The sequence below is a fragment of the Mugil cephalus genome, chromosome 21 (assembly GCF_022458985.1).
Source record: "Mugil cephalus isolate CIBA_MC_2020 chromosome 21, CIBA_Mcephalus_1.1, whole genome shotgun sequence".
NCBI classification, from domain to species: Eukaryota; Metazoa; Chordata; class Actinopteri; order Mugiliformes; family Mugilidae; genus Mugil; species Mugil cephalus.
Window position 1 is genome coordinate 9,001,338 of NC_061790.1, and position 19,576 is coordinate 9,020,913.

Below are 19,576 nucleotides of genomic sequence, written 5' to 3' on the forward strand. Positions count from 1 at the left end.
GACATGGACTTTCTGAGGGGGTCCTGTGGTGTCTGGAAACAGGATGTTGTTAGTGATATTGTCCTTTGAGGAGAGGGGCCTCTGTTAATCATCCCACAGATACTTGATCAGTTTGGGATCTAGTGAATTTGGAGGCCAGGTCAATACCTTGTGCTGTTCTTCATGTTTTTTTCCTAAAGCATTATTGTGTGTGTGTGTGTGTGTCTGTGTCAGGCTGCGTCCTGCTGGATATGGCTGCTGCCATTAAGGAGTGTCATTGTCACATCTAAGTAACATCCACACGAATCAATGCCAGGACCAGAGGTTTCATAGCAGAACATGGAATTGTCACAAGATGATCAGTGTCAGTGGTTTTAATGTTGTGGCTGATTGGTGTATTTTATAACAGTTAAACTGTGGTACCTTGTGTGCACCACATTGACATGAAGTCCAGCGCTCAACATACACATGACCTGAGCGTTGTTTTCTGTCACAATGTTTCACAACCTGAGTCTGACGGGTAAAAGCTGCTCAGTTTGATGACCACTGCCATCGTTGACCTTTTCCTGACTCCTCCTTACCTCCACTAATTCAAACATAGCCAAAGACAAGGAGAATGAGTGGGGGAGAGGCGGACAGCTGGCATCCACCTGACATCCAAAGAGGCCGCATCCTTAATAATGCATAACTTGAGCTTTGATAGAAATGTAACAAATGAGCCGTATAAAGCCCTATGTAACATTTGCCATTAATGGCTAATAGCTAATAGCTAATCCTTAGCTTTAGAGATCAAAACAAATTGATAACCACAGGGTTTTGAGGTGAAATTCATAATAAATATGGACAATCTTAGAGAAACTAGCCAGGATCAGTAAATCAGTCACAAATAAAGGAATTGTTCTTCCAAAAAAATTATGTTTTTTTTAGAGCGTATGTTGTTATGTTCAAGTTACGAGAGAAAAATTATTAACTCTTGCAGGAATGCTAGCTACAAAGACTGAATACGTCAAGAGAAATGCAAAAAAAAATCAGAAAAGACTAACCAAACATGATTAATTAATATAACAACTATACGACTATATTACTCTTCTCAGGGCTCCCTTGTACATGGATCATTTGGACGGGCACTTCTCTCTGGCAGCGCTGCCCTACAGCCAGATGAACGAGCTGCTGAACCGCACCGGGGACAGCAGAATGTATTCCCGACCCCACGACCCTCCACCGCCGCCGCCTCCCATGCACCCACTGGGAGAGATCAAGCCACCCTCTGTGATCAGGTGGGCCAGGAGACGACACACAACCTCTTGAGTTTTCACTCTGCTGCTCACCCTGCTTTGGATTTTTATAATCACCTGAACTAAAGAGCGCAAACGTTTTTTTTTTTTTGTTTTTTTTGGGCCGAACAGCCCAGAAAACCGGAGAGAAAAATAGGCGTATTGGCAGATGGATGGATTGAGATGAATTAAAAAAAAAAAAGAAGAAGAAGAAAAGGCTTAGAGAAGGGCAGGATCAATAGTGCGCTGAGGCCACTGAGCAGATCACAGGTTGTTTTCTCTGCTGAGGACTTTTGCCGCATATGTCACTGTTTGATGGGATGGAGAGATCAGAGGGAATGATGGAGAGAAATATCACATCGATTTTTGCAGCTGCAGTCTCCGTCTCTTTATATCCCCACCTTCATCTCTGTCCCTTTCTTATATTTACTTTTATGACCTTTAGATGTCATACCTTTATATGTAGATGGATATATAGATGCTACATGCATGAAAGTATAATCAACAATAATAGAAGTAAATAACAGTCAGTGCGTTTACATGCAGAGAAAATTCGTCTTTCTGACTACAGCCCTTGTCCCAGTTTACATGCGGCGCAAGAAAATCGAATAACTGTTCTCCTCCTCCACACTAGGTGGCGATACGTGTCTTTTCAGCGGGATAATACCACGTTAATACGGGCCGATTTCTAGTTGACCTATTACGTGATATAATGAACAAGAGTCGTTCATGCGGCGGACCGGCATTTCAAACAACCAGCCGGATAATATTACATTGTTTAATCTCGTACGTAATGTTCTCGCTACTTCTGGCGCAGGTAAGATCCGCGCTATCCCTCAGACGGTTCTTCTAGCGCAGGGGTCGGCAACACTCAACACTCAAAGAGCTATTTGGACCCGTTTCCCACAGAAAAGAAAACACTGGGAGCCAAAAGACCCCTTTGACATCTAAAATGAAGATAACACTGCATATATCGTTTTCACCTCTATGCTAGGCCTGTAGTGTGTTGCATTTAGGAAATGAAAACTGCTACAGAGAAAACGAAATTGCATTTATGCATATATAGCAGGGATTAATCCACGGTTGTCTTACCTGAGGTCGAAAACAGCGGGCTGCACCTGCCGGCGGGTGTCGCACGTCGGCATTTGTGACGTATATTTTGAGCGACAAAAAATTAAATACATTTTATTTAAATGTTACAAGATCATCATCAATTCAAATTTAGAATTATATATATATATAAAAACTAACGCACTAAAATAAAAATACATTTGAATTAAATACTCGACAGCAACTAGTAAATGAGCTGCAATGCACTGTGGGAGTTCAGTGTTTTTTTTTTTTTTTGGTTGATGTTACAACCACTAATGTGGTGTGGCATTCAGTGTCATTCAGTTGTTGTGTAGCTCTCGCTTGTTGATGACTGATGAGTGACTAGTTGCCGCTATTCTGAGGCAGTTAGCGTGAAAAAGCACCGCTGGCCACAGAGAGCCGCAGCAGAGGAACGAAAGAGCCGCATGCGGCTCCGGAGCCGCGGGTTGCGGACCCCTGTTCTAGTGGCTCCGTTTATCTTCTTCTTCTTCTACGACTAGCTTTCTTGGATGTGTTTGTTCCAGGGTCATACGCCAGCGCAGCGGTTGCGGGGCATGCGCACACGCATTATCCAATTGAAAAATGCGATTCACTGTATACATGCCAGAGAAAATCGATTTCCAATCGCATTATCCGGGTGTCTCAGTCAGACAATGAGAACTCTGATTTTATTCAGAGTAACGTGTTAACATGCACTTAAATTCTCCTGTTGTAGTCCGATTAAGGCAATAATTTGTTTTGGGTTTTTTTTCACGTGCATGTAAACGCACTGATTGACCATCTTGTGACAGCTCAATCTTCTGCTGGGAAACTTTTGGACCTGACATTCATGTGGATGTTACTTAGACACCCCGCACCCCCTAGAAATGACACTCTTTGATGGCCTGACACAGATACACACACAATGGTTTAGAAACAACTAAAAAAGAACATGAAACACAGCGCAAGGTGTTGACCTGGCCTCCAAATTCACCAGATCCCAAAGTATCTGTGGGATGATCCACAGAGGCCCCCACTAACAACATTGTGACACCACAGGACACCCTCAGAAAGTTCACGTCCATGTCTTTGGAGGTTTTGGAGGCACAGGGGAGACCTGCACAGTATTAGGAAGGTGGTGGTAATGTTATGCAGTGTATTCACTTTCTCACCTCACCTTTAATGTAGCACATTAAGATCACATTTGTACAAATACAGCACTTAAGAGGAAACACTCCACCGTTCTCTGTCTCTTTTTATAACAGCAGTCTGAAGAGCTAGTTCCCTCGTAGGAAATGGACTGTGATGCAGGGTTCTGGTTAGTGTTTGTGTCTAAACACACAGACTGAGCATCAGTGATCAGTGATGACATATATATGGTGTGATCTAATATCAAATTTGGCCCGCTGACATTTAAATTCCTAGTCGTCACTCTGTCCGCACCTTTAAATCGATGCCTTCCCACAGTCCCAGCATCTGATCCCGCCGCACCGCTGCACATTTTTAAATGAAAGGAAATAATTAAATTCTATTGTACAAAACCAACTCGGCTGTTGACATCTTCAGCTCCGCTTGTGAATTGATAAGTTACCGTTGCTACCCCCTTCAAGCTTTCCACTTTCTCACAGTTGACGGGCGGCTGGTTATTGGAAATCCGAAACAACGGGCTCTTTGAGATTTAATCAGCTGAAGCTAGCTAATTAAGATAGCGTTAGCTCCACGAGCTGGTTGAAAGCTATGTTTTTCCAGCCGACTCATTTTAAAAACAAGGATCTTGATGACTGCGTACACGGTGTTTGACTGAAAGTCTGAGGCTCCTGTCGCGGAAGGACTAATGTAGCGTGGCGCTAATCAGAACTGGTGTCCTCTCTCTTCCTCTTCCTTCCAGCTCCAGTTCAGGTTTCTCCGACAGCAGACCCCAGTCTCCAGCGCGGACGGCAGGCTTCAACTCCAACACTCCTCCGCCGCCGCCTCCCCCTCTCCCCCCTCCCCCTCCCCCGTTACCCTCCACAGGCATGCGTGGCACCCCTCCGCCTCCTATACCTCCTCTACCAGTCCAGCAGCACCCCCCGGCCATTCCTCCTCCCCCCGCTCCCCTCCAGATAGCCCCGGGGGTGCTCCACCCGGCCCCTCCGCCCGTGGCGCCCCCCCTCCACTCCTCGTCCCCGGCCCGTCTCCAGCAGGTCCTGGACAAGGGCCCGTCCATGGGCTCCGGGACTCAGTCGGACGGCACCATCCTGCCCCCTCCGCCACCGCCGCCTCCCCTGCCGCTCCCCGGAGCGAGGAGCTCGTCCCCCTGTCCGTCAGGCCCGCCGCCTGTGCCGGCCTTCCCCTCAGCAGGAGCCATGGCCTCCCCGCCGCCCCACACCTTGCACGATGTGGGGACCAAGAGGCACCATCCAGCCAATCTGCCACCCATCAGCGATGCACGCAGCGTCCTGTTGGAGGCCATCAGAAAGGGTGAGATTTGTTTAGAATTAGAATTTTTTCCAGGTCTGTAGCTTTAGCCGATAGGATTAAAGCGGAGATGAGAAGTTTGAAGATGTCTTAACATTTTAGGGATGAGGGGTTGGGGGTATTGAAGTTGTGCTTTGTGCTCTTGTTTTATCACACGAGTCTTTCCAGAACGATCGTATCATTCTTCATTACCTGCGATATTAGATCATCATTCTTTCTCCGTCTCCCTTTCCTCCCGCTGCAGGCATACAGCTGCGGAAAGTGGAGGAGCAGCGAGAGCAAGAGGCTAAGCACGAGCGCGTCGGCAACGACGTGGCCACCATCCTGTCGCGGCGCATCGCTGTGGAGTACTCGGACTCCGAGGACGAGTCCGAGTTTGACGAAGGAGACTGGATGGAGTGATGGCGGCGAGGGGACAGACGGAGCAGTGGGAGAGGACAAACGCGTTCACCAACAACCCCCGTGCGCTCCACACCTTCGCCATCGAAGAAGAGAAACTGCCCACCTTTCCTCTGTCGAGCCTTTTTATCTCGTCATATCTCTGTCTCGTTGTGGTTCGTGCTGGGTGGAGACTCTCCGCGTCGCCCTCGTCCGTCTTTCTAGTGTTTCCCGGAGATTTTTTTTTCTTTCCTGCACTACCACCCAACCTTGTTTCTGCTGGATTTCCTGTGATGAAGTCCCTTATGTTTACTATTGTTATACATGAAAACACATTTTTTTCGAAGAGCCACTTGTTCTGTTCTTACCTGTACATTGATGTTTAAAAAAAAAAAAAAGAAGAAGAAGAAGAGAAAAGGAAAAAATGAAGGCATGTTGTGTCTGTCTTAAGTTCTCCGACATAGTTTTGCCACCTGGTGGCTGAACGTGGCATTGTGTGAATGCTGCTTTATTTTATCGTATTTTATTTGCTTTTTACCGATTCCCAGTTTTAACAGGCCAGTCGTTTCTAATACTGACCGCTATGTGAACAGTCTGGAGCAGCAGCTGGGTTGTCCTTCGTCCCGCCTACCCCACCCCACTTCTTGTTATCAGGACTGACTTTACCACTAAAAAACTAAGCAAAAGATTGTGTTGCTGTGTCATGTGATGATTGGTGTATGGTTGAAATGAAGATTGGCTGCTTTGGCCGACGTGTGTGCTTATCCATCCACTTATAGTTGACCTTTACCCCAGGGAGATGTACGCCGAGAGAATGCGCCTGTCTGTGTGTCCGGGTTCAGATGAGCCACTTCCGCTCACGTTGACATTGGGAGATGTCAAAGAGAAACACCAAGCCATGGATTTTACTTAAATACTCCGATTTCTTTTTTTCTTTCCTCACTACTTGCCACAGAAATGGACATTTGAAGTGGTCTGATGCACTTCAGGATACCTGCCCGTCTCATTGCCCCCCGATACAGAGAATAGAGTTTGAGAACAAACAAAATGAGAATCCGACCAACACCAGGTGCAAACAACATCACTGAAGGCAGCTTTTCCCTTCCTTGCTGACGAGAAGCATTACCTCGTCCGGTACTACAGCAGCTGTTATTCAGAAGAATAAATCGTCCACCTAAAAAAAAAATATTAAAAAGGAGACATTCACGCCTTGATTTTGAAGAAACTGTCTGCCATCCTTTTCCGTTCGTTTTTTTTTTTTTTTCTACTTGCCTTATTGTTCGTACAAAACGTATCGTTGAGTTGATGAATGTATTGTGCTGTTACTACTTACTTGCCTGCGCTTGTATGGATTTGCTGTTTCTATGTGTGTGGGTGGGTGGGGGGGAGTAAAATGGACGGGGAGGGATGGGTGGAGGCAGAAACCCTGGTTTCAAAAAATAAAAGATTAGATCAATACTGTATACCATGTAACTTATGTAACTGTTGACTGTAACAGTTTGCTTGAATTAATAAAAATCTAATGTTATGTTTCAGCTCAACCTGGTACGGGTTTGTTGTTCTTTGTGCATGAGTCCCCTGCATCAGAACGTGGTTGGAGTCAGAAATTTTTTCCTTGTCTATCCTTCATTCATTTTTTCAGTCTGTACTTTAGCGACCTACAATTGATGACCGCTCCGTGAAAGATCCCCTCCAGGACCTTGGCTGGAATTGTACTCCCTTGACACTGATCATGTATTGAACTCAATGTTTTTCAGATAAAATGCCATCAATTCAGTGTTATCAATCCTTGTATTGAGTCAGTTTTGCCTCAATTATAATCAGGTGATGGTGAATGGGGTACAATGCTTCCAAGCGATAATAATCTTCTTTATTTAAAAATATGAGTTGTTTAAATTCATTTTATCCCAGATTACCAAATGAAGAACCAAGTTAGCTGATGAAAGTTGAGAGGACCCTTTTATCTGGAAGAAATGTTGCAAATGATGAACTATTATTTTAACACTGCAGTAAAATGAGCTGGAGATTGTCTATTTGCTTGTGGTATTCACATTTGTTTTGTTCTGGTTTTATTATCTACTGTCAAAACTGAGTAGGCTACTCACTAAGTTACTGTATAGGACTAAAATAGTTGAAACTGAAAATGAAACTGTTCATTTCACCTTAAAAGGCCTCTCACAGGTTTGTTGTTTGCATCTATCAGCATATTGGTTGAAGTGAAAACTGCAGACCTGTGTCTAATTATCGCCAGCAAAGTCAACTGATCCACTTGGATCAGAGGATGATTTATATGTGCGACTGTTCTTTAACTTAGGGCTCTGCGATCAGTAGCATAGTCCCATCCAAACTCACCATGGAGCTCAGGGAGCTAAACATCAGTGCCTTAATATGCAGATAGATCCCAGACTTCCTTATAAATAGACCACAGATGGTACAGATTGGGAAAACCACCTCCACCACAGAGAACTTGAGTACTGGGGCACCTCAAGGATGTGTCCTGGGTCCTCTGCTCTTCTACACACAACTGTAGTCCAAGCACAGCTCTAGCCATCATCAAATTTGCTGATGACGCCATCCCATCATGATTGGATGTTTTTATATATTCATCTTATTTTGACACGCTTCTCTCTCTCTCTTAAACTTTTTCATCTCTTTTTATGCTATTTTATTTATTGCATTTTACTTGTGTGACGTCGAGTGGGCTCCATGCATCATGACTTTCATTGCTGCTAATGATGTCGCATTGCTGAAGAGTATTTGACAATTAAGCATCTTGAACTCAGTCAAACCTGGTGCTAAATAAAATCTGGAGTTCATCCGAGGGGAACTTCCCGTACGATCCACATCTGAGCCTGCTGTGAAAACCACCTCGCCGCAAACTCAGATTCGACAAGGAACGAACGCTATTATTAAAAGTTCACAGCTTCATGTGCCGTCACACCTTCACATCCCTCCGCTCTCCTCTGATCTTGACTCACACTTTCTTCTCCTCTCGTCTCTCTAAACAGACAACGCTCCCGCAGTTTTCCTGTTTATTATCTTGTCACTTTTGTTGTAATCTTATTTTTTTTTTCCTTTTTTGTCCTGTCGCTCTTGATCCTCAAAGCCCGGCGTTTCAAAAAATAAAAAATAAAAAAAAGAAAGAAAGAAAGAAAAAGAAAAAAAAAACTTTGGGCTTTTTCCAGCTTTCATGTCGAGGCGGCGCACAACGTCTGTGTCCTCAAAAACATGTCAGCTTTGGGACCGCGTGGATTACAACGCTTCACTACGTCTCTGGTGGCGGTGCGCCCGCAGTAGGAGGCTTATTAAAAAGTGCGACTTTGAGTGCGCGTCAGAGGGGAGCTGATGAAAAGGAGATTTAATTACCAGATACAGTGTTGCTCCATTCACGCCGGGAAGACGTCTAAGTCTCCACCTTGGCTGGAAGTGTCTGATTTGTTTTCTTCCCCGACGTTAAACTGCAGTCAACAGACCTGAAATTGCATTCGCGAGCAATCATTAGTGTACTTTGGTAGACCATCAGCGTAGGAGGTCCCCAGTTAAATTATGCTTGCTTTTAATAAGTTGCCAAAACAAAAACATAAGAAATAAACCCATTAATTACCTAAAGACAGAATTTCCTGACCGCAAAAAAACAAAACAAAACAAAACAAAAACTGATACGCAAAGACGCGTTTATCATGTTTATTTTCGAGTGGTAGTGATCCTATCCTATCAAGGCTTTTGAAAAAGGATGATTACACATATAGAATACGTCAAAAGTATAGAAACACTGTATGAGCTGCATCCAGTAAACTCTGTAAAGGAGAAGGCAAAGCAGGAGCAGGGGTTCACAGACAGAAACAGAAACATCACAGTTCTATCTGACGCTCGCGTGGATACAAATGAATCGAATAATAGTTGCAATTAATAAAATACTAAATACAGCACTGTCAAAGTTACCAAGTTTGCACACACGCTGTGCGAGAACTTCATTATTGTCTGTGCTAATTACACACTAATGAGCATTACAGAGAATCAGCGGTCTGGGAAAATATTTAAATTCTACTAATTATGCAGAAAAATGGTAGATTTATTCAGCACAGAGTAATTAAATGAGAGTTCCGGTGAGTGCAGTGAGATGTCCTGTTTAAGGCTGTGGATGTGTCCGTGTTCTCACCTGTCCACAGATACAGTCTGATGTACAGTACTTGACACTGTCCTCTCCTCTGTAAGAATCACTCCTGATCTCTTTTCTCTGTCACGCTTCCCCTGTCCTCGCCTTTCTTTCCCTCCGTTGACTTGACTGGTAAAGGATTGGCGCGGTTAAACCTTCCTCCGGCTTGTCACTTAACCTTGAGGGTGTTATTCTTCCTCCGGGGCGGCTCCTTCTGGACCTGACGGGCCCTCATGCCGAAGCCCAGACACTGAAGGGACTCCGTGATGAAGCGCTGCGTCGGGGAGACGCACAGCATCACCAGCAGCTTGGCATCGCCACCTGGTGGACAAGATGGAGACGGGCAAATAGATTTAAAACAAGTATACCATTATTTGTTATTATTATAGAAAAAAATACAAGGAGGCACAACAGGCAACGCAGGCAACTGCATGGGGCCCCGAGGCCAGTGGGAGGCCACTTGAAGGGCTGACAATTAAAAAAAAGAAAACTGCAGCAGTGGCAATATGTCTGTAGGAGATCCGCCACATGCCACAACTCTGCACACTAAAATCTGTTACACACCGATCAGCAACAACATTAGACCAAGACACTGCTGGGAAACTTTTCACCTGGCATTCGTCAGTGTGGATGTTACTTAGACAAACAGCTAGAAAAAAATCATCCTCTGATGAGCCACAACTGTTCTGGAGGCAGAGGAGACCTTACACATTATTAGGAAGGTGGTCATAATGTTATGCCTGATCGGTGCATCATTAACCGTGAGTGCATGCGGCTCAATGAAGGACGTTGCGGGGGTGGCAAACGGGAGTCGGCGTGAGCCTCTCACCTATGGCGTCCTGTAGCAGATGAGTGAGTTTGCTGTTCCTGTACGGGACGTGCGGCCTCTGCTCAGCCAGAGCTCCCAGGACGTCTGACAGAGCCGAGAGACTGCGGTTGATGCACGACACCTCCCAGAGACCTGCAGCGGAAACTCCAGACATGCCTGTGTGTGTGTACATACGAACACGCACGGAATAAAGGCTTCGCGTGAACGAAGGTTAAAACACAGATTTGATTGACAGTTCAAGGTCCAGACATTGATTGAGGTCAATTCTGCTTTATGTAAAATACTGCGAAGGAGTGAGAAGCATTTACGATGAGATCAGCCCCCTCTGACCGGAGCACTTAAAAGTCTCAGATTTTCCCCTAAGTCATCAGCGCAAAAAGCTTCAAGTGTAGTATAAGATTGAATTTAATTTTAAGCAGTCATTTTCTGAACTGCCATTATGCAGTTTTGCAGTTGTTAAGATATTAGGTTTCCACTTTAAAATGATGCCTAATGTATCTTGAAACGCTGGACATTCCCACAGAACATTTTCAAGCGCCTACCGACACACTCGCTCCCTGCCAGGTCCACCAGCTGCAGCTTGGTCCTGAACGGAGTCTGCGTGATGCTGTGCCTGGGGGAGGGACAAGGGGACAGGGAAGGGGACGGGCAGGGAGAGGAGGCCGGGCTCGCCGAGAGAGAAGAACCGGACGAGAGGCGGGCGGCGGGGTTGGCGCGGCGGGGGCAGCGCGGGCTCCACCACTCCCTGTGCGCGGAGCGCTGCTGCTGCACGTCCACCTTGGCAGTCTGCAGCCTGCGGGCTGGATGGGAGAGAGGCGGATTCAGGGAGACGTGTCTGGATCAGGATCAGGCCCGGAGACGAGCGGGCGTTTTAATGCACCTCACCCAGCGCCAGCGCGTTGGGGCTCTTGGAGGAAATGGTGAGGGTGACGATGAGGTGGGAGCGCGACGAGTCGGCGTGGATGAGGGTGGGACAGTGAGCCCGGAGCTTCAGAACTCCGCCGATGACCTGCATCACCTCGGAGGCGTCACGCACGGGCCTGTGTGGGGAAGAGCACGTCAGCCGGCGTTTCATTTCTTTTAAGCCGACATCAGTGCTTTTATATTTACAGTAAATCAAATGACGGCGTGAGGCGTTACCTAAATTATTAGCTCTATGAAATACTGAGGCTTTTAGCAAATTGCTTTGATCGTGCGGGTCTCAACAGGCAGTTCACTGCAAAAAAAGAATTTCAAGGAAGCAAAACATCCTCGTATCAAATAAATACTTCTTATATTTGTGTTCAGAGACAAGAACAACTTTGTGCTTTTTTCTTATTACAAGATGATTTGGTTGAATATAAGAATATTTTGCTTCTTTGTAGTAATGCTGTTTTTGCAGTGATTAACCGTGGAAAAAGCTCTGGTATGTCCAGAGACCTGACAAGCACCAAAAATCAGACACTGGGCAACAAGCTGGTGGAAAATTATACATTTTGTGTACAACGAACAGAAGTGCGTTTGGTTTTATCCCAGAAGCGATAAGACTGGTGAACGTCCACACAAGCAAACTGACCTTTTCCTGTGTACTGAGTGGCAGCTCGTACGTTTGTGCTCTTCTACTGTCTGTCTGTCTACTGAATCGTGTATTTATTGCGTTCTTTTTTCATGTGTGTCTTTTATCTCTGCATCTCTGTCGAGGGCCAAATAAAGGCGTACGGCAGCTTCTGCTTGTGGGAATTCGCCCTTGTTATTCTTAAATCGTCCCACTTTTGGACCGAGTCTCATTTTTCCACTTCCTTCTGTAACGCTGTTTATTAGATGTGACCAAATATCTGCTTGGAAAAACACACATTCATGGGTCAAGATTCATTATGCAAACAAGTGGCTGTGTTTTGATAATCTTTGGTTGAAGGACGGGTCTTTTTTTGGAACTGCACACACAAAACATCCCTTACTTCGGACACAACCGGTGCCTTGTCAAGCTGCTACGGCTTTACAAAGTGTCGCCTTATCTTCGGTTTTGTCACCACCATCTAATTTGCGTCAATCTGCAGTTCAGTGCTGAACCTAGCATAGAGTGGGTGGAGCCTCTCTCATCTTTCTGCAGCTGCAATTGGAAACGGATTTGAGGAGGAGAGCAGAAATTCGATGAAAAAACCATCAATTAGCTTTAGAAGAACTGCAAAACATTTCCAAAGCTGGAATATGTCAAGTATGTCTTATCTACGCCTTGCACAGCACGCGCATACAGTCAGCTCGCCTCTGGCCGTACTCACTCGTATGTGAGGGAGGTGACTTGGCTGGTACCGGAGGAGGTGGTGACGACGTCCCGGCGCAGGCTGACGGCGTTCCCGTGCGCGTCTTTGGCGAGCAGGTCGAACACCTCGTTGTTGTACACCTCCATCACCGACACCTCCACGGCGTGACTCTCCGCTGGCTTCTCCGAGATCAACCTGAGTGTGAACAGATACCCAACCGTAAAGGATACAACACAAACATCTTACAGAATTTACTTCTGAACTAAATGTGTATAAAGGTCTTCCTCTCTCACCGAAAGAGCTCAGCAGCAGCCTTGGGGATAATACCGTGCTGGGAGTCCTGCTTCATTCCTGAGTGCTCCTCCGGTGTCTGGGTCCCCAGCATGGTGTGGGTCTTCCCGCTGCCTGTCTGCCCATACGCCATGATGCAAACGTTATAGCTGCAGACAAGGAGACAGTTGACACTCAATTCAACACCAAACCCGCGCACTCAGATGAGTCCAGCTGATGATTCAGATGATGTTTTACACTCACCCGTCCAGCAGAGACGTAAGGAGCGGCCTGACTTCCTCAAACACAACGTCCTGGCCGTCCTCCGGCCCGTGCACCCTGAAGAAGAAGAAGAAGAACAACAAGAAGAAACCGCCATTCTTACAGTGACTAAAAGCAGACGTTTAAGGCACGACGCATGGTGACGTCCGCGTTTTGCTTTACCTCTCGAACTCAAACATCTTATTTTGCGCCGGAATCCCTGTCCTCAGACAATTCACCATCACTGTGTCCTGAAAAAGCAGATGGGCAATAAATAAATAAATAAATAAACGTGACAACAGAAATCAAAGAAAATCTACTCTAAGAGCATGAAACTCACATCGCTGATGGCGTGGACGACTTCCTCGCATGACACAGGCCTCACAGAGAAAAGGGAAGACTTACTTTTAAGCTCAGAAAAGAAACATCCTCTCACGCCTTCACTTATCACGCTGTATATTGCTTTGTTGACTCACCCTGATCCAGTGTTGGAGGACTGGACGTGGTCGAAGGCCAGAACTGGACGCACCCTGCAGTGAACCCTGATGTTCCCCCTCAGCTCCTGCAGCAAAATGAGCATCGAGGTTATGGTAGGTCTTTATGTAGCTAGCATCCGCTTCTGTTGAGCAGAGCAATTCACTATGAGGCAAAAAGCAAACAGAAAACATCTCACCACCAACGTATTGTGAAGCTCTTTCCTCCTCTGCCTCTCCGCGCCGCACCTCTCCCTTTCTTCCTCCAGAGAGCGCTCCAGGTCTGCAACACGGACCTGCAGGTCTGGACATGAAGCATGAACAATCTTCTCTTTTCTTTTCTTTTTTTTCTCTCTCTCTCTTCCAGCGGAGGGTCCCTCCTACACGAGCTGGATTCTGCTCAAAGTTGCAGCATGGGATCTGTCAAGTGGCACCTTCTACAACTTGGGAAGTTATTGGAGTTGTATAAATAATATTTAACTGAATTAAACAAAAGTAATAGACTGAGTTTAAAGGAAGGTTCTTCTTCCTGCTTCTACACCGCAGTTAAATTTTGGTCACATTTAATGGGGAACCAGCTGTGGTGTAGTCCAAATGAATGAACAAAAGGACTTGTGGAATTGACTGATAAAAAATGTGAAAGAATAAGTTGGCTTCTGTTTAAAAACCACAAAAAATGCAAATAGTTCTCTAACATTTCAGAAAAATCTCAAATATTTGATTTCACGGAGGAATATTAGTGCACTGTACTCAAAACCAAATTTTAAAGTATAAAATGAGGACATAAATGTGTTCATGTAACGTGTCCAGCCCTCCACCTCCACAACATGGCAGCTTTACGTGTTTAAAATCAACACACAATCCAAATCAATAGCATAAAAATTACAGCAAAAATATCGAACCCGACAATAGTTCAACTTGCATATCGCAACTCTTCATTTCTGCTCAGCCACATCAGCTGACGTTCAGACGTTCTATTTAAAGCTGCTCGTCGTGTGCAGCGAGTACTACTCGGGCTTATTCACCTGAGCCAAAGTGTCAGGATCACTTTCCGCCAATCACCTGAGGCACGGTCAACCTTGGACACCCTCGTAGGTTTGGGTGGGAGAGAGCGAGGGAAAGAGGGGGGCGGGGAGGAGCTGGGGGAGAGAGGATTACCTGCCACCTATGCTACTTCACAGGGATACAGGGAGCACGTGACCTGTAAGCCACTTCAGATATATACAAACAGAGTGAAGGTGAATGAGGAGGATCAGGGAGGAGTGTCGTTGCTGTGGGGTGGCGGTGCCATGTCTAAGTAACATCCACATGAATGCCAGGTCCAAAAGTTTGCCAGTAGAACATTGAATTATCACAAGATGATTAATGTCATTCACTTCTCCTATGAGTGGTTTTTATGTTTGATAGACTACCAAATACTGTTGCTGGTTAAAGTAGTAATCAACACAGCCTGTGGCTCAAAATGTTCAAAACATCTGTAAACCAGAGGCTCTTCAACACATTCATTTCTTTTCAACTCATGATAGCCGTGATACTCACTCTGTAACTCATCTCTTCGGTGGCCATTCAGACCGGAGCTGGCCTGCTCGACTTTCTCCAGCAGCTGCTTGCTCTGCTCCTCCAGCTCGGAGGCAAAGCTGACATAGATCGCGAACACCTCACTCAGGTCCTGCTTCACGGCCTGCAACAGAAACGCACACAGGACGCAATGCGTGAGCGCCTCACGTGTGTGTTTGTGTGTGTGTGTCTGTGTGCACTACATGGATTGGAAGGACTGGAAGAGAGAGCTTTGAAGCCTTTGTACCTGGACGTCAGAGAGCAGCCTGTCAAAATCCGACTGGGTTAACTTCTGGGTGCTCCTCTGGAGCCGATCACGGTCCGCGGCCTTGGCGGCCTCCTCTTCGGGGTCCTTGCGTAGTTTGCCCAAACACTGAAAAGGACAGAACGTCAGCATAACGCCACCAAATTTGCCAAAGCCAGACGCAGAAATGAGATTTACCCCTGCTGTCATGTGGTATGAAATGGAAAAATGTAAACCTTTTTAAAATAAGACATATTTAAAAGAGTGGGAAAAACGTTCCCTGACAGATGGTTTTCTTTAATAGGATTTTTTTTTCATTCTGGTGGTAAATAAATTGCATATAGGGCCATATAAACAACATGCAAAGTAGACAATACAAGAATAAAACGTTCAAATGGGCTTAATCCTGTAATGAATGGAAGGATAAATCTCTTACCTCTGCAAGTCTTAAATGAAGAATAGCATTCTCTGTCTCCAGTTCAAGTATCCGCTCCTCTTTGCTCTGAAAAATAATCAAATAATCCAGCAACAGCGATACAAGAGGTCTCTGTTTGTGGATTTACTTAGATGAAAAAAGAGAGCTAAACCAAAAAACGCTAACCTAACCCGCTAGTCACTTACCCTCAGTTTGTGCTCCAGTAGATGTACCTGGTGAGCAAATATTTGGTCCTTGTTTAAAAAAAGAGGCATCTTTAAAATCCTAAAATGAAAAGGAGATAGCAGAGAGGAGGCTGTCTGGCCTTGTACCTTTCCCCTTCTCAGCTGATCGAGTCGCGTCCTCTCGGATCTTGTAATAGGATTAGTAACGATCAACACTCTCTTAGGTCTCCTCACCTGTCTGTGTTCAGCAGGTGAACACACATTACATTTCTTATATATTATACATGTATATTTTGATCTTCTAAGTATGTATAAATTACACATTTTAATATGAGATAAGCATGGCAGCATTTTAAATGATTCAGAAAGACCTCGTTTAAGCGCACATGTGATTTGAATGTTGTACTATTTTTGTGCTTTCCACGTTTCACCGACAGAGGGCAGAACGGCTCCTTGGGAGAGCTGCGTCAAAGTACATATTGACGAAGAAGAAAAGTACTTCCGCATTGTCACAGCTTCATGCCAGACGTCCAGGACTGCACTGTCTTTTCACAAAATGACTAAACAAAAAGACAAGAGACGAGAGAAAATCAGCGTCGCCACTGAGGTAAGAGGATTTTAAGTTGTTTTCTGACCCCTTCGCCAGCACGCAGCTGTTTGTTCGGCGTCTGTGCATCATTGTATACAGAGAGTATCACTGCTCTCTGCTCAGTCTCGTTGGGTGACCTGTACTTCCTGTATGTCTCGCCATCAGATTGACCGTTTGGAAGAGCGGCGGGCGCGTTGCCAGGACAACCTGGAGAGGGCGGAGTTCAGAAGCAGGAAGGAGAAGATGTCAGAGAAGCAGAGGTACAGTCAGTGGGTGGGAGTAATGGAGGCATGCAGGTGTGATGGTGATGGTGACAGCCCCTCCAGAGCCCAGAGAAATAACACCTACCTCTCACCCCAATCCAAAAATACGGGGAAGACACCTAGACTGAAATAGACTGTCACGTTGTGTCTCTTTTATGTCATTTTGTGTCTCAGAGGTCTCTTAGTGGTCACTTCGTGTCCCTTTGTGATCATGTTGCATTTCTTTTTGTGTCTGTGTCTCTGTGTGTACGTCTCTTTGTGGTCCTTATGCATATCTGTGCTGGTTTGGTGTCTTTGTGCTCATTCCGTGTCTGTCACTGTTTCTCTGGGAGTTGTTTTCTCCCGTTCGTGGTGGTTTTGTGTGTATTTTAACCAAACCAAACCATCAACACGTCCACCACAGCTGGCTGCCGACAACCTGCGCTGACAGTGATAACGAATGGTCAATCTACTTTGCAGCTCAAACACAGAGTGGAAATCCCTCCTAACTGTGCAATATTCATCTCTCTCTCGCTTTCATCCCTTATTCCAACGCAGGCAAGAGCTGGAAGATGAGATGACGATCATGAACGAGAGGGTGCTAAAGCTGGGTGAGCTTATTCATGAATTATTCACTCATAAACTAAAAATATTTTGTAAGGTTTCTCACGTTAAATCTCGGATTAAGGTGCATTTTTTTAATGAGTGATGTGTAAATAAGTGGAAACAAATGGCACACAGCTAGCCAGATAATTCTAATAATTTGTTAGTGCCTTCATGTCTTGTTGTTTTTTTTTTCTAGACAAGGAGCTAGAGACGTTAAGAGGTGAGAACCGGAGGAACATGGTGCTGTCGGTGGCCCTGCTCGCTGTCAGCGCTCTCATCTACTACGTTTTTTTCTACAACGAAGAAGAGTCGTGAGGCCAACCAGGAGCTGACCGCACGGCGTCAGAAGAGCTCCAGGACAGGGGTATCATAAGATCATATGTAAACACCTGATGGCCCGATTAAACTCATGAAAAAGATCTGAAGAGCTGTGTTGAGAAAAATACCTCAGTAGTGCCGCCAGATGGCGTCGTTGTTATTTCAGCATCTCTTCTGTCCATTAAGTCTGAGTTTTATCCTGCAAAACGCACAACTTCATAACTATATTTTTAAACTTGATGTTGTCATTCCTGCGTCTGTAGATGCAGTCTGTACACTATAAGGAAAAATATTATGCAGATTTCAAAGCAAGCGCTTCTACGTGAGTTTATGTAGACTGATTAAGATATAGAAGAGTATGGTTATAACACTGCAGCGTGCTCAAGGAGGGGCATCTGCAAGTTAAATATTTTCTCAGCTTGTATAGAGGTGCAACTCTTACTTTCATTACTGTACAAAGACAATAATAATATTGTTATTGCAGATTAACCTGCAACATGTGTCACCTAAATAACCGTTTGAATATAAAGTTTGCCTTATGCTGCAAATAAACCAATATGTAACGGCTCAAAGAGATGCTTCGTCAAATGGTGCAATAATGCATGTTATTTGTGCAGTTATATGGATGAAATATGAATGAATATTTGATGCATTTGTTTTTGTTTTTTTGTTTTTAAGTTCAAGGTGTTTTGTCTCTGCAGCAAAGACACTATGAAGACTTTTTTCTTCCTATTCTCGATTTTGTCACGTGAGCTCAAACATGCCAAACATGTTCGTTCATTTCTTGAAGGGATTTCACTTTTGTTCTTGCAACGGACCTATTGTACTTTTCATGAATGTATTAAACGCTTTGTATCCATTTTAAAAGTGTCCTTTTTTAAAACAAGTTCAATGACACATCAAACTGTCACAGCTGGATGTGTCATTCTGCAGTGAAAAACGTATGATTCTTCCAAAAAGAACAACTAGACCAGCAGGTATTACAACAGGCCCTTTGTGGGTCTTTTTTCTGTAATGCTACAGGTGCAGATGGCGTGATCTGATCAGGAAGTTTATTGTTAACATCAGAGGAGACCAATAAAGAATTTCCTTTCCCCTTAGTAACACAGTCATCATGTGGCACGAGTGGGCTGTCTGAGTTAAGAAGTCTCAAGGTCTTCTCTCTCCGACGTGAGAATATAATATATTTAAGAACATATTACTGATTCTCGTTGCTTAGTTGTGACTCACTAAAGGGCTTAAGAGTGGGAACCATTGTAAAACGTCTTGGTTGGAGACAGTAGATGGACAGATAGATTTTTTTAAAAAATAAACTTTTGAAGATTTCTTTGAGAGCCATGTGAGTTGAGGAAAAAGACTATTAGAAAGTGAAGTGCAGTGCAGCATGAGAAGTGTATCAGATGGTGAAAGAACGTGATCAAGTCGGCCGCACGTGGTTCTGAGATTCAGTTTAACAAAGAAGATTTTCTCGCACAAACGGACAGAATGAAAAAAAAGAAAAAATGCATTTTGTTTAGCAATAATGAGGTTGGAACAAAAGATACTGGAGAAAGTCCTTCAAACAGATCCAAGTCGCCGGTGAGGTGGTAAGTGCAACTAGTTACAGAATCGGATTTACTCATATAGTCCATGGGATATATCCTGCAAACATTTTTTATTAAAAGTAAATAAATAAATAAAAACTGACCATGTCTTTACAAAATCCATAAAAAAATGACTAGATATCATTAAAATCACCCAAATAACTGTAATAACATTAACATAACTAACAATCATAAAAGGAGTTTAGTTTGTTTTGATCGTGTCCTTTTTGTTAAGTTGAGATAATTATGACAGAATTATTTATGAAATCACTTTCAGCTAAGTTACCCATTACACACACCTGACATTACACCTCTAAAGGAAGTGTGTTAAATCCACATCACATGACCTGCTCCAAGGTACAGTATGTTCTTCCTCCTTTCTTACACACATATTTAATATAAAGTAGTGTGTGAGTCAAGTTTGGATTTATCACATGTCAACAGTGTTA

At 44.6% G+C, this 19,576-nt stretch overlaps 3 protein-coding genes across 6 annotated transcripts in view; 2 read left to right on the forward strand and 1 right to left on the reverse strand.

Moving 5' to 3' along the window:
• wasf1 (WASP family member 1) overlaps positions 1-6,704 on the forward strand; it is a 56,662-nt gene extending 49,958 nt beyond the window's left edge. For 3 of the 4 annotated variants that reach the window (XM_047573762.1, XM_047573763.1, XM_047573764.1), the window contains 3 exons: positions 1,074-1,256; positions 4,213-4,784; positions 5,026-6,704. In XM_047573762.1, the coding sequence (XP_047429718.1) occupies positions 1,074-1,256; positions 4,213-4,784; positions 5,026-5,183 (913 nt within the window). In that variant the 3' untranslated portion in view covers positions 5,184-6,704. The remainder of the gene's footprint in view (positions 1-1,073; positions 1,257-4,212; positions 4,785-5,025) is intronic. The other variant, XM_047573765.1, reaches the window with a different exon arrangement.
• A 2,125-nt stretch (positions 6,705-8,829) lies between these two features.
• Positions 8,830-16,274, reverse strand: kif25 (kinesin family member 25). The gene is made up of 15 exons (XM_047574523.1): positions 15,811-16,274; positions 15,626-15,691; positions 15,193-15,318; positions 14,928-15,069; positions 13,589-13,692; positions 13,392-13,477; positions 13,256-13,295; positions 13,099-13,166; positions 12,919-12,993; positions 12,678-12,824; positions 12,403-12,579; positions 11,030-11,184; positions 10,687-10,944; positions 10,145-10,300; positions 8,830-9,636 (listed from the first exon to the last, which is right to left on the reverse strand). Exons 1-15 carry the CDS (start codon positions 16,138-16,140, stop codon positions 9,485-9,487), a joined length of 2,082 nt encoding a protein of 693 aa, XP_047430479.1. The 5' UTR covers positions 16,141-16,274; the 3' UTR covers positions 8,830-9,484.
• An 11-nt stretch (positions 16,275-16,285) lies between these two features.
• On the forward strand, positions 16,286-18,411 carry ccdc167 (coiled-coil domain containing 167). Its single transcript, XM_047574524.1, has 4 exons — positions 16,286-16,396; positions 16,544-16,638; positions 17,179-17,231; positions 17,423-18,411. The coding sequence occupies exons 1-4, from the start codon at positions 16,346-16,348 to the stop codon at positions 17,539-17,541; spliced, it is 318 nt and encodes a 105-aa protein (XP_047430480.1). The 5' UTR covers positions 16,286-16,345; the 3' UTR covers positions 17,542-18,411.
• Positions 18,412-19,576: the final 1,165 nt, after the last annotated feature.